Source organism: Gymnogyps californianus, chromosome 16 (assembly GCF_018139145.2).
Source record: "Gymnogyps californianus isolate 813 chromosome 16, ASM1813914v2, whole genome shotgun sequence".
In the NCBI taxonomy this organism is placed as follows: domain Eukaryota; kingdom Metazoa; phylum Chordata; class Aves; order Accipitriformes; family Cathartidae; genus Gymnogyps; species Gymnogyps californianus.
The window spans coordinates 14,199,248-14,210,796 of NC_059486.1; the positions used below are offsets into that span (position 1 = coordinate 14,199,248).

Genomic DNA, 11,549 nt, shown 5'->3' on the forward strand with positions numbered 1-11,549 from the left:
AGGGTGGTGCGAGCAGGGCCGGTAGCTGTGGGGATGCGTGACTGGCCTGCTGGCACCCTGGGGTCTCTGGTCACTGCCCTCAGTGGGCTTCCCCCTGGGGGCTTTTGGACGGTGCGAAGTGGGGCATGAAGCACCGGGAGCTGTGGCCAGCCCTGCCACAGTCACAGCAGAGCTGAGGAGCTGCCTCTTCCTCATCCCCAGAAGGACAAAGGCATTTTTATGGGGCAACATGGAGCCCCTGAAAGTTGTTCAGATTAGAGAGCAGAGGGCTGGACTTGTGGTACTTTCAGGTGGAGAAGCCATTGCTTAGCTGGGCACCTCCCTGTGCACGCTGTTCTCCTTCCAGAGGCCCAACTAAACCTGTGCGCAGCGTTCCATGCAAAATGCTGCTCTGCCAGTGCCGGGGTGGGCAGAGGCAAGTTTTGAGACCCACTGCTGGTTTCTTCTGTGTTTCTTAGGGCTACATCTTTACAGATGTCTAACTGCTTACCGCTTGCTCACACTTGTTGCCATCTGCAAAATGTAATTTCTAACTTCAGTGGTGTTTTGTCCGATGAGATTGAATTAATTTGTGGTGACATCAGGTCATGCCGGTTGCTGCAAAGGGACAGATGACATCTGAGGTGCGCCTCGGAGGCAGTTTTCGAAAACATCGAGGTGTTTGTGCTACTAAAAAGGAAAGAGTAATGTTTTCCGCCATGTCATCGGTTTTCTTTGAAATGTGTAGGAAATTTGTAATGTTTCCTCTTAAATTATTCTGCAGAAAATGCAGTATAACTTTTTTTTAACTTAGAATGCATATTGCACTGTTTTCTTTTTCTGCTAGTGTTTGGAAGAGCAGTACATGCCATAGCACGTATTAGTGATGAATTTTGGTTTGACCCCATAGAAAAAGGTGTAAGTGAATTTGATTTATTGTAATTTAAAAATCTTTCTTGGAAGCATAGTATTTATGTTGTTGGATATTGTGCTTTTTTTTCCTACAGGTACCCTTCAGTCTGAGTTACATTCTCTCTCAGCTTCCTCCACTTTCAATACGGACAAATGCCATATTTTCTGTAATTATGCAGATTACATCATGGAAGATTCATTCCTACTCTGCCCCTAGTATTCTTCGATTTTTTGTTACCCAAGCTGAAGCTTGTTCAGGACATCTGGATTAATACCAGGGGTTTTATTTCTGTTGTCATGGGTCAAAAGGTTTATGTTTTGTACCACATCAGAAGCTGCCTCTAAACAACATGTTTTTGTACTGGTATGACTCAACAGGAAGAATGCATCCATTAATATGCTTCTGATTAATCAAACACCATTTCCAGCAGAATTAGGGTTTTCTCTAGAGGTTTCTTAGTTAAAAGTGATCAGCTTTCCTTAACTTGCTGGGAGGCTAGAAAATCAGAAGTGGAGATAATTTCTTTTTATACCTGAAGAATTTTTGAGGTGCTAGTAGTGTCTTTGCTCATTTGTATGTATCATATGGATGGGTGTACAGGAAGATTGTTTTAGAATAAACCCCAGTCCTTCAAATGGCTCAAATGCAAGCTGAGCTTTAAGTGTTTAGGTAACTCACACTTCAGGGCCACTTAAATGGCTGTAGATTGGATTCCTATTGTACCAGTGACTTCTGACCAGTAATAATGAAGGTGGTAACTTTGAACATGATTGTATGCATAATGCATCTATATTTATTTTGAGATGTACATATTTAAAGGTTTTGTGGTTTAGGTATGGTACTGAAGCACAGAGGTGGCTTTTTTGTTAAAGGTTCGATATGAAATAGTTTTGAGTTAAGAAATTATTTTACTTATATTTTCAGCTTGCCTTAAGATCAGTGAATTCTTCAAGGTCAGCATATGCATATGTCTTCTTCTCATCTATGTTTTTTCAACATTACTGCTGGACAGCTGTGTCTCAACCATGTCAGAAGGAAAAACAGTTATCCCTCCCATGTAAATTGATAATTAAGGTACATTTTAATGGATTGTTATGCACAGCTTTGTAAGCAGCAAATTAGCCCAATTTCCAAATGAAATTATAGGGGGAGGCTCATAGCAGCGCGTGGATGGCTCTAAACTCAAGCACTTCAGAGCAATTCTGCAAAAGAGAGTGTTGGTATTTAATTATGTTTAGAAGTTTTACCTCGTGAGCTGTGCCCTGTGGTTCCCGAAGTCTGAACCAGCTTAATCGTGGGGCGAGGGAATACCACATTTCTGCCTCTGGAATATTTCTCCTGTAGCCTTCAAAAACAGTGTGAGCCAGGAGAGCTTTGACCAGTTGTTCAGCAAACAGATCTGGTGGCCACGTATTGGAATAGCGGGTGAGGATGGTAAGGATCAGTATCGGCTGCCTCAGCGTCTGCTTACAAGGCAGTTTGGGGAAGCCATAAAAGCAGGAGCTTGAGATAAACTGTACGAAACTAGGGAAATAATATTGCAAAATTGTTTGGTGAGTAACCTCTGCACTGATTTTTCTGTTTTTTTTACAGTCAGTTCTTCCTGTATTTAGATGTGTAAATGTGCTGGAAAGGAATGTAGAGAAATGCAGCATTTATACAAATATTAATGATCATCACATAACTTTTCAGCTCCTCTGCAAACATGGTAGGTTACACATAAAGTGACTTTACAGAAACAGAAGCAGTTTAAAACAGCAGGACAACAGAATATTTAGTGTAATTATTAACTGAATGTTATTGATGGAACATTATGTCAAACACTTTCAGCCTCTTCACATCATAATTTATATTTATCGTGTGCATCACCTTGTTCAAATGAAGTTATAACAGACTTTACCAGACAAATGTTCTGCAGTAGTTAATGCATGCTATATATTAATTGTCAGCCTAGTGCTTACAACATTGAGAATTAGGCTGGAGTAAATTCTGAAAAAACACACGTTATGGAAAGGGAGGGAAGTCCTGTTTTGGCAGGTGTTTGAACTAGAGGATCTGCTGGGTCTTTCCACTTCTAGTACTTACGGTTCTTCAACACAGTAACAGGTCTGACATCCTCAGTCCAGCAGAACACCAGGTATATTCATCAGCATTAGTCTTTGCAAAACTCATAAAGAACCACCATCTATCAACATAGCTTGCTGAGCTGTGCTGTGTAATTGGCAGTGTTTTATATTATTAAAAATCTAGTTTCTATTACTAATAATGAGATAATATATTGAATTAGGTCTCAAGACAATTAAGCTCTCTTAGCTCATGCTTATCTGGAAATACATAGAGATCTGTAGGGTTTGCCTTTTGTATGCCACCACCATTTATATCATCATACCAGTTAAATATTGAAGCCCGTTTTTCCCCCTGCATTTGTTGCACTTGTTGCTGTTCACTTATTTCTTGTGGATTCTGAAAAAACTCAGATGCTGGAGGGGCATTCCTAATAGGATGAAGGAAGTCTTAGATGGCAGGTTAATTCGGTTTTCTATTTGTGGGTGAGTTATTTCCACATAGCTAGAGTAAGTCACTTGCTTACTTTCTCTATTGAGATTTCCTAAAAGAACAATTAATACTGAAAAAACATTTAAAATTACAGACCAGCATTGATTTTTGTTCATATCCTTTACATTTAGGTGTTGTAAAAACATATAATCTGACGTTTCAAGAATGTGATCCGTTGCAAGCTGTTTTTGCAAAGCACATGTGTCCAAACATACTTAAAGTCCACTCCAGGTAATGAATACAAAAATATTTTTTCTGAAGAAAAAAAAAATCGTACAGGAGGCAATACTGCTATCATAGTCATTAACAATCAAAATCTGATTAGGGCACAGTCAAAAATGACGAATTCCTAGATCCTGTATCCTAGTGCTTGACGTTTCACGTGACAACTTCAGAAACTTGGATCACTCTGCCATTAATCCTACTCGGTCTAACCTTGAGAAGTGTGTAATGTATAATTTGAATTCACACCTTTGAGCAGTTTCCACCTCTGACAAATAGAGTAGTGCTTTAATTTTGTAGGCAAAGAATCCAGTGGTAAAAGTACAAAATTTTTAATGCAATAAGGCAAAGTTCTGCTTTGAAAAGCAGCCCTGTGAAAGAATCCCAAGAGTTGGCTTGTCATCGCAAGCAAAGGCAAAGAACAGTTAGACTGTGCTTTTCTTGACAGCATTTCTATTAAAAGTGCTTCTTGTGCACAGGAGCTGTTGTCACAATAATCAACCATTAAAGCATTAAAGGTGTGTAAAGATATCTCTGTATAGATATTATGTATTGTGTTTAAAAAAAGATGATGCAACTTCTAAAACTGCAAGCTTTTGCAGAGTATAGAACGTGAAGGTTTGCTCAAAACTGTGATACGTACGTATAGAAAGGTAGCAGCTATATATATATGTAAGACTGATTTGGCAGCATATACAGGCATTAAATATAAACAAATTTTCTTTTGTAATTACTAGTTGTATTTTTAGATTTCTTATGTACCTATTGCTATATAAATCAATTAAAAAGATACAGCACACTTTAAGGGGTGCACATTTCAAAGGCAGTTTTTCAAACAGTATTGCCAAGTAACAATTTTCATTTCTAATGTGAGTAACAAATGCTAGCTAGTAATTTGTGGCAGGTAAAATCATTGTAATGTTGAATGAAATTTTATAGGCTGCTGGCTGATATAATGATTCACTTTCCGACCAGTCAAGAAGAAGTAACCTTATCAGTTACTCCAATGAAAGTTTGTTTCAAGAGTTACACTGAAGACGACACTGGTAAGGAAATTCAAAATATGAAACAATATTGGGACTTTAAAACAGGCGAACTAAAGGAGCACTAACTATTGCAGCATAAACAGAGAATGCATTTTACGGCTGAATGAGGTTTTTAAGAGAGGAAACATATAGAGAGAGATTTTAAGTCACACTGCCACCCTCTGGTTTTAATATATTTTAAGAAAGTATGTTTTTAATAACATTTTCTTGGTATCAGTGGCAGATATCAGACTGAGCAGCCAATTGAAATAAATTATGCCACTTGCTGTAGGCTTGAACAGAGGTAATTACTGTGCTGCAAGAGCAGAAGCATGGCAACAGACAGGAAAAAGGAGATAATTTTATGTTTTAAGAAGAACTATTTAAATCTGAACACCATAATTACAGAATTGATATCATTACAGAGTATATTTTCGTACAAGGGCAATACAGTGTGTTAGCTGGCCTAACGCTGTTATGCTGCGCGCTGCCATTTTCAGATCTGAGATGGAGAACCATCTAGATTCTTGGTGTGTGACTCAAACTAATTTTAAAGATATAATTGTGTTTTTGAAGTATAGGTTCTTGTATATCATATAATAAAGGGATGCTTTTCATACTTGCTTATGACCAAAGCTGAGGATAATGACCTAGAAAAAGATGACTGCCTAGAGCGTAGGGGTGGGGATTGCACTGAGAACAGGCTAAAGCAGTGGAGAGCAAGAAGGATTAAGTGCTGGAAACTGACTGGAGTGAAACAGGGAAGAAATTACTGATAATAAAAAGACACTAAAAAGATTACATTTTGAATGACAAATTTTGTTATTTTAGAAACATACCCTTACAAGGGTTATTGTAAGAAAGAAAGTGAAAAAACTAGTAGGTAAAAGTTCAATGAGATACCAAAAAAACAAACAGTCAAGGAGAAAAAGGAGGAATTACAAGCATTGTTCTTGTTGTATAGCACGTGATGCAATATACTGCCTGCAGCAAATGTTCTGTATGCGCTGAAACAAAACGTGTTCTTTGAACATAGCATCTGGTGATGGCTTGGGTTTTTCCACATTCAGGTTTAATTTTCAAAGCAAGAAATTACACCTTCTGCCTAGACTTGTTTTCATTTGCATGCGCTAGGCTCTGCCTTCCAGAAGCTGGCAGATGTGTTACAAGTACATAGCTCTAGAGTTTTAAGGAACTTTACAAGAGTATATTTGAACACGCAGTGGGGCCTTGTTGAAGGCCGAGAGAAAAAAAAGCTCTTGAACAGAGAAAGAGAGGGCTGGGAACAGTTTGTAATACTTTGTTAGCAGCCTGGCTTTGGAAGAGAACTGGATAGGTGTGTACTGTTTCAGCTGCTGCAGAATTTTTCTGAATGCCTCTGAGACTATAACGCATCCTGGAAGTACCCTCTTACTTTCTTCTCACACACCTAATAACAACTGCGGACTAATCTAACGATAACAAGCAACAATTGAATACCTGAAACTGAAGAGCCTATTTCCTGTTGCCACTTACGTATCAGGAAAAGATTATAATTTAAAACAAAGAACCTAAGTCCACCTTCATTGTCCTCTGATGATTGTCAGCAATTATGATTAATCTGTTAAAGTCATGCGGCATTTTGGTCTTCCCATCAACAATAAGCAGCCGGTAATGCTGTTTGTGATGAATGCCTGTCGACAAAGCAGATTTGCAAGAACGACAGCAGGTATCAGGTCAGATCACACAGTGGGACATGAAATAGGTTCTGTTAAAAGCCATTTAAATCTACATAATATACTGTAAATAAATTGAGGATTTTATTTTACTTAATTATGAAATAAATTTAGATAAGCTAAACATTTATTACTGTTAATCACTGTAAAAATACAATTATTTGTTCAAAGGGTGCTGAGGTAAAAACCTCATGGTTATAATCATAGTTTTGTTGAGTTCAAACTTCTCCTTTGAGTCCTTGACCTAAGGTCTTGTTATTTTAAACAGATTTTTCAAAGACAATGCTTACTGAAATACAACTAAATCCAGATGAATTTGACTACTTTCAAGTTGGAGTAGATTCTGAAGTGACGTTTTGCCTTAAAGAATTGAGGGTAAAGTAAGAATTTGTCTTGAAAATGAAACATTTCCTGTTCATTTGCCTGACTTGACCAGGACAGTGCAGAACGGTCCCTGCAGAATGGCCCAGGGAAGCGTTCCACCAGGCCTCCTGACCAGCAGCAGAATGTCACCAGCTGGTTGAGGATTAGCTTTAAAAACCAGGATCTTCAGGACACTGTGGAGTCCCTCACTTTGCCTTTGAAAGGCAAGCGAAACATTTTTAAAACAACAAAAATGTAGTTTCAGTGCTGGGCAGACACACTATAAGTGTACGGGAGAAGGCATCGTGGCCACAGAAGTTCTCCATGCAGAAGCTGCTTTGGCAAAGCTCCAGGCAGGGGAGGCAAGAAAGGTATTCTGGAAGCAGTAGACTTTTACCCTCTTTTTGCCGGTAAACAACAGCTGGGATAAACTGACGTTCTAATATTGATCTTCTGTTTTTAAAACAGCGCTTAACCACCCATCCCTTCTTTTCAGGGACTGCTAGCATTGTCAGAAGCTACCAGCGTTCCCGTCTCAATCCATTTTGACGTATCTGGAAAGTACGGTTTGGAACATACCTGACTAGAACTACTGCAGTTACAACTCTACAGTCAATTTTTGTCTGCAGGTTCCTCAATGAATATTTAACTGGAACAGTAAAATAGATTTTAATTTCATACCAAAAGCTGTATTTCTAATCTGCGATAAAGGGTTAAGTAGTTTGTTATTATGCATAAAGCATTTAACATAGGCACCAGCATTACTAAGCTAGCCATGCTGACTAATGAGCACCTACAAGTTACCTGGACCCTTCAGGCTCTTGGTCTAATGCATGCAGTGATTTTATTTAGTAGTCTAAAGAAACAATGCATTTTCTGTTTAAAATATAATTTTAACAGTTACATATAAAAAACTATAATTTGGCTAAGTATAACATTGTATAGCATTTGCTCGTTGGTGCATTTAAATCTCTAACAGGAAGCCATCTCGTATTCTTCAGCAGCAAATATACTAGATTTTCAGTTTTTCAGAGGAGACATTTTTTAATCTGTGCGTATAGAATTGCCTGAGCTGTATTTCCTCCTACAGTACGTGTAATTATGCACACTGTTTGTCTCTCTGAATATTTGTGTTTAGACCAATTGCTTTCAGCATTGAAGATATGGTGCTGGAAGCCAGCTTTATTTTGGCTACCTTGTCCGACGTTGAAAAGGAGACAGCTTCCCAGCAGCCTCCCCGCTTTTCACCGCGGCAGGAAAGGTAACGGCGGGCTTCAGGGGCGGGTGAGGGAGGCGGACTGCCTGAAGACCATCCAAAATTGAAGTGTAACGTTTTCCAGCCAAGTCAGGTTTAAGATGGAAAGGAAGCGATCTGCTCATTCTTGCAGGGTATTGGTAAGCGTTGTACGGCTCCTGGAGTGTTCATAGGGAAACTGTGAACTAGACAGGTCCGGGAACATCTCAGCATCGTGCACAGCAACAGAACGGTGCAACAGAGAGCACTCCCTGCTAGCTGCTGCTTTCCTTTATCTCCATGGGGTTCTGTTGCAGTAGGAGGGGAAGGGAAGATACTTGTTGAGAATCTATTCTGAAGCCATAATGCTTTTCATTAACAGAAAATAGAGACGTTCTAACAAAAACACCTAAAAGCCAGTTACTAACCTGACCTGCTCTCTCCAACCCAGCTCGAAGACACATACGGGTAAATCTGAGAAAACCTCCGTGCATAAAGAGAGCAATGCAGAAGCAGTTGCTTCCAAAAAGCCACAGTGGACTGGGAGCGCGCCGAACAGGGAGTCAGCGCAACCTGTGAGTCCTTCGGCAAAACAAGAGATTAAAAGTATTCCCAGAGTCACAAAGAGAGAGACGGTGGGCGTAGAGGGAACAGCCGTGACCGAGGCGGAGGACCGTGCAGTGCTGGAAGGAGAGGCGACGGAGTCTCATTATCAGAAGGTAAGGAGACTCCCAACCATATTCACAGTGGAGTACCTCAGCTGGTATTTAGCGGAACGCTACGTGTAGCCTGGGGGTTACTACCTGTTGGTATTCAGTTCTGCGCGTGGCGTTTCAATGGAACCGGCTTTCACAGCAGCATAGCTGACGGAACACGCCAGCACCATGTTTAACTGTCGTGCTGGCACTGCTCACAGATAGCAGGTGTACTTCACTGGGAAACACTGTAGGCTGATAAAGATTTTCAAGCGGCAAAAGCTTCAGAAGTCATTAACCCCTGAATTCTGTATCACGTGCAGTTTCTTACTTCTATAAATGTTGCATTTTCCAGTTTCATTCCTTATTTTTTGGAGCAGTTTCTCATACGGAGAAGGATGCCATCAGTCACACCTCCCATAGTTTAGCAACAGCTAGCGACACCGAAGAGGATTTTGGCAACGCGCAGAGCTCCCAAGTTCTCTAGTGACACGAAGCGTTTGAATCCAAGGAAAGACTATCGGGGATTGCCTTGAAAGATAAAAGGGTATTTGACGTGGTAATTGTGGAGCCGTTCCTAGTTTTAGAAAGAAGTTTAACTGCAGTTCTTCAGCAAGTTAGAACTCGATGGAAACTATCTGTAGTCTGAGCTTGTGTGGTAAATGGCATTTCACGAATACCTGTTCAGTCTGGAAAGTGGAAATGCTGCTCAGACGGTGTCTGTTTCTTTTTTTTTTTGCAAGACAGGTACAGGAAAAGGACAAAACTCGACTCAGTACCGAGCACTGTACCAGTTCCTGCTCTGGCAGTACAGGTGAAGTGTTAATTCACCGTTTATGTTAACCACCAGCACAGGTCACGCTAGCACTGTCAGCTGCTGCCATAATGCAATGTACAGGTAGGGCACGATTGACTCGACTGAGATGTGGGTGTGGTGTTCTGTAGGTACGCTGCTTTGGATGCTCAGCTCCCCCGTGCAGGCTTACTACAGAGGGCAAATTAGGCTGCTGTTGTAAAGTTAAGAGTGCTGGAAAAATAACCCCCTACGCTGGCACAGCCAAACACACTAGTGCTATAGAATAGCTGGTATTTTTACAGAAACTGTGTAGAACTAGCATTTAACTGAATAACCAAAGCTGCCATAGAAATGCATTTAAAAAAATAAAAGTGCTGTTTGAAAGCATGAGTTCAAGAGGCTTTTGTGTTTCAGACTTGCAGTCTTCTTTTCCCTCCCCCTGCCTCTTCCACCGCAAGTCAGCGACAGTGCGGTACTTCCACAGTCACACTGGAATAAAATACCGACATTTCCAGTCTTTGGTCAATTAAAAGATCGTTATTCTCTCTGCCAGACTGTTACAGATGAGTTCCACGGTGTCATTCAGATACGGTACCAAGGTCTAAATGCCACCAAGTAGTGGTGGCTGCGCGTCTCTGCGCCACCGATGACATCACTGCGTTAACGAACAGAATTTTTGCAGTCAACTTTACTTTAAAAAACACGTTTTAGTATAAATACTATATTTATTAAATATCTTTACAATTCATTTAAATGTATTTACAGAACTATTCCTGCATAAGTTATACCTCAGACATGAAATTCACATAATCGCCTCTTAGGTAAGCATAGATGATAGTCTCATTTTAACAACGACAAAAAAGCATCCTCATTAGATACAGACTCAGATTTGCTTCATTGTGTCAGCTATCTTTGTCAGAAACTACTTCATACAGTCAGCTTCTACACACACAATCTGGTGGTTTCCCTGGAGAAAGGAGGTCCGTTACCGAGAGATGGAGAGTCCATCACAAAACCCTTCACGCCTTTGCCAGACCTTCGCCTCTCCTTTCTCCTTGACTCAGTCATAACTCTCTGGTCCCAAAATCGGGTTTTTGTTTTGGTTGGTTGGTTTTTTCCCCAGCCGTACCTTCTTCAGAAACACAAAGCAAGTACGTTTAGAGGGAAACTGTATGTTGCAGGTCTCCCAAAGATAGCCAGAAAAGTAGCAAGGAACCACAGTTTTTCCAATTCACCACATCTTAGCCCTGTTTTACCCAAATACCTAAGTAACGCTGCTGCAGCAATCCCAGCTCCTGCCCGTCCCGTGACGTTACGTGGGTACTGGGGTGTAAAGCTCTTCCTTTGCCTTCAGATCGCTGCTCCCGAACCACCAGCTCCCGATCACCCCCCCCTCTGCAGCAGCTGACAGTCAGCCTGTGCTCCGCTCACGCGCGCTTCCATTTCACGGAACACCTTTCTTGTACGTTCCTCTCGTGAACAGTCACAAGAATCTTAATTCCTAGGAAGTGTTACTGCTTCATGCACCGTTTAAAGTTATTTTGATAGGATGGGCCCTGTCATTTCCTTTTCCAAAACTTTTTTTTTTGTGCGCAGGCAGCTTAAGTTCATAGGAAGGAATCAGGTTTGATATGTTTAGAGTGCACATCTTAAAAAAAAAAAAAAACAAAAAACAAAAAAACCCAAAACAAAACCCAAAACCAATCAAGCATGTGATAAAAATATCAATTATTTATAATACAGTATTGCTTTATAAACAGATGGAAAAGCTATAAGCTTTACTGGTCTTTGGTGTGTCCGGTGAGGGATAAACTCATGATTTGTAGATCAAAATCCAAATTTGTTCTTTATTTAAAAAAAATAAAATAAAAATCACGCTGGGATACGAGGCAAATGGCTTTGTAGACACTGCTCAGCTACGAACGGCTTTACCAGGGAGCGCGAGGCTCGGCGTCGCACCGCCAGGCAGCACAGTTCAGCTGCGGAGAAGCCGTCCGAGCCTCTCCACTCGGGGATTCCAGACCCCGGCCCAGCAGCGGCAGAGTACAGCG

The 11,549-nt window shown here is 40.6% G+C and overlaps 1 protein-coding gene across 1 annotated transcript; it reads left to right on the top strand.

Annotated features, from left to right (window-relative positions):
* Window positions 1-840: 840 nt before the first annotated feature.
* Window positions 841-9,882, top strand: RAD9B (RAD9 checkpoint clamp component B). Its single transcript, XM_050906707.1, has 10 exons — window positions 841-897; window positions 1,817-1,949; window positions 2,486-2,600; window positions 3,580-3,679; window positions 4,610-4,716; window positions 6,679-6,785; window positions 7,270-7,334; window positions 7,912-8,034; window positions 8,459-8,726; window positions 9,058-9,882. Exons 2-10 carry the CDS (start codon window positions 1,854-1,856, stop codon window positions 9,187-9,189), a joined length of 1,113 nt encoding a protein of 370 aa, XP_050762664.1. The 5' UTR covers window positions 841-897; window positions 1,817-1,853; the 3' UTR covers window positions 9,190-9,882.
* The last annotated feature ends 1,667 nt before the right edge of the window (window positions 9,883-11,549 follow it).

Excerpts from the sequence above, each read along its gene's own strand:
- RAD9B (XM_050906707.1), top strand. The coding sequence starts at position 1,854 with ATGCATATGTCTTCTTCTCATCTATGTTTTTTCAACATTACTGCTGGA. Across the intron at positions 2,601-3,579 it reads TCAGCTCCTCTGCAAACATG|GTGTTGTAAAAACATATAAT; the intron begins GTAGGTTACACA and ends CTTTACATTTAG. Across the intron at positions 4,717-6,678 it reads TTACACTGAAGACGACACTG|ATTTTTCAAAGACAATGCTT; the intron begins GTAAGGAAATTC and ends TATTTTAAACAG.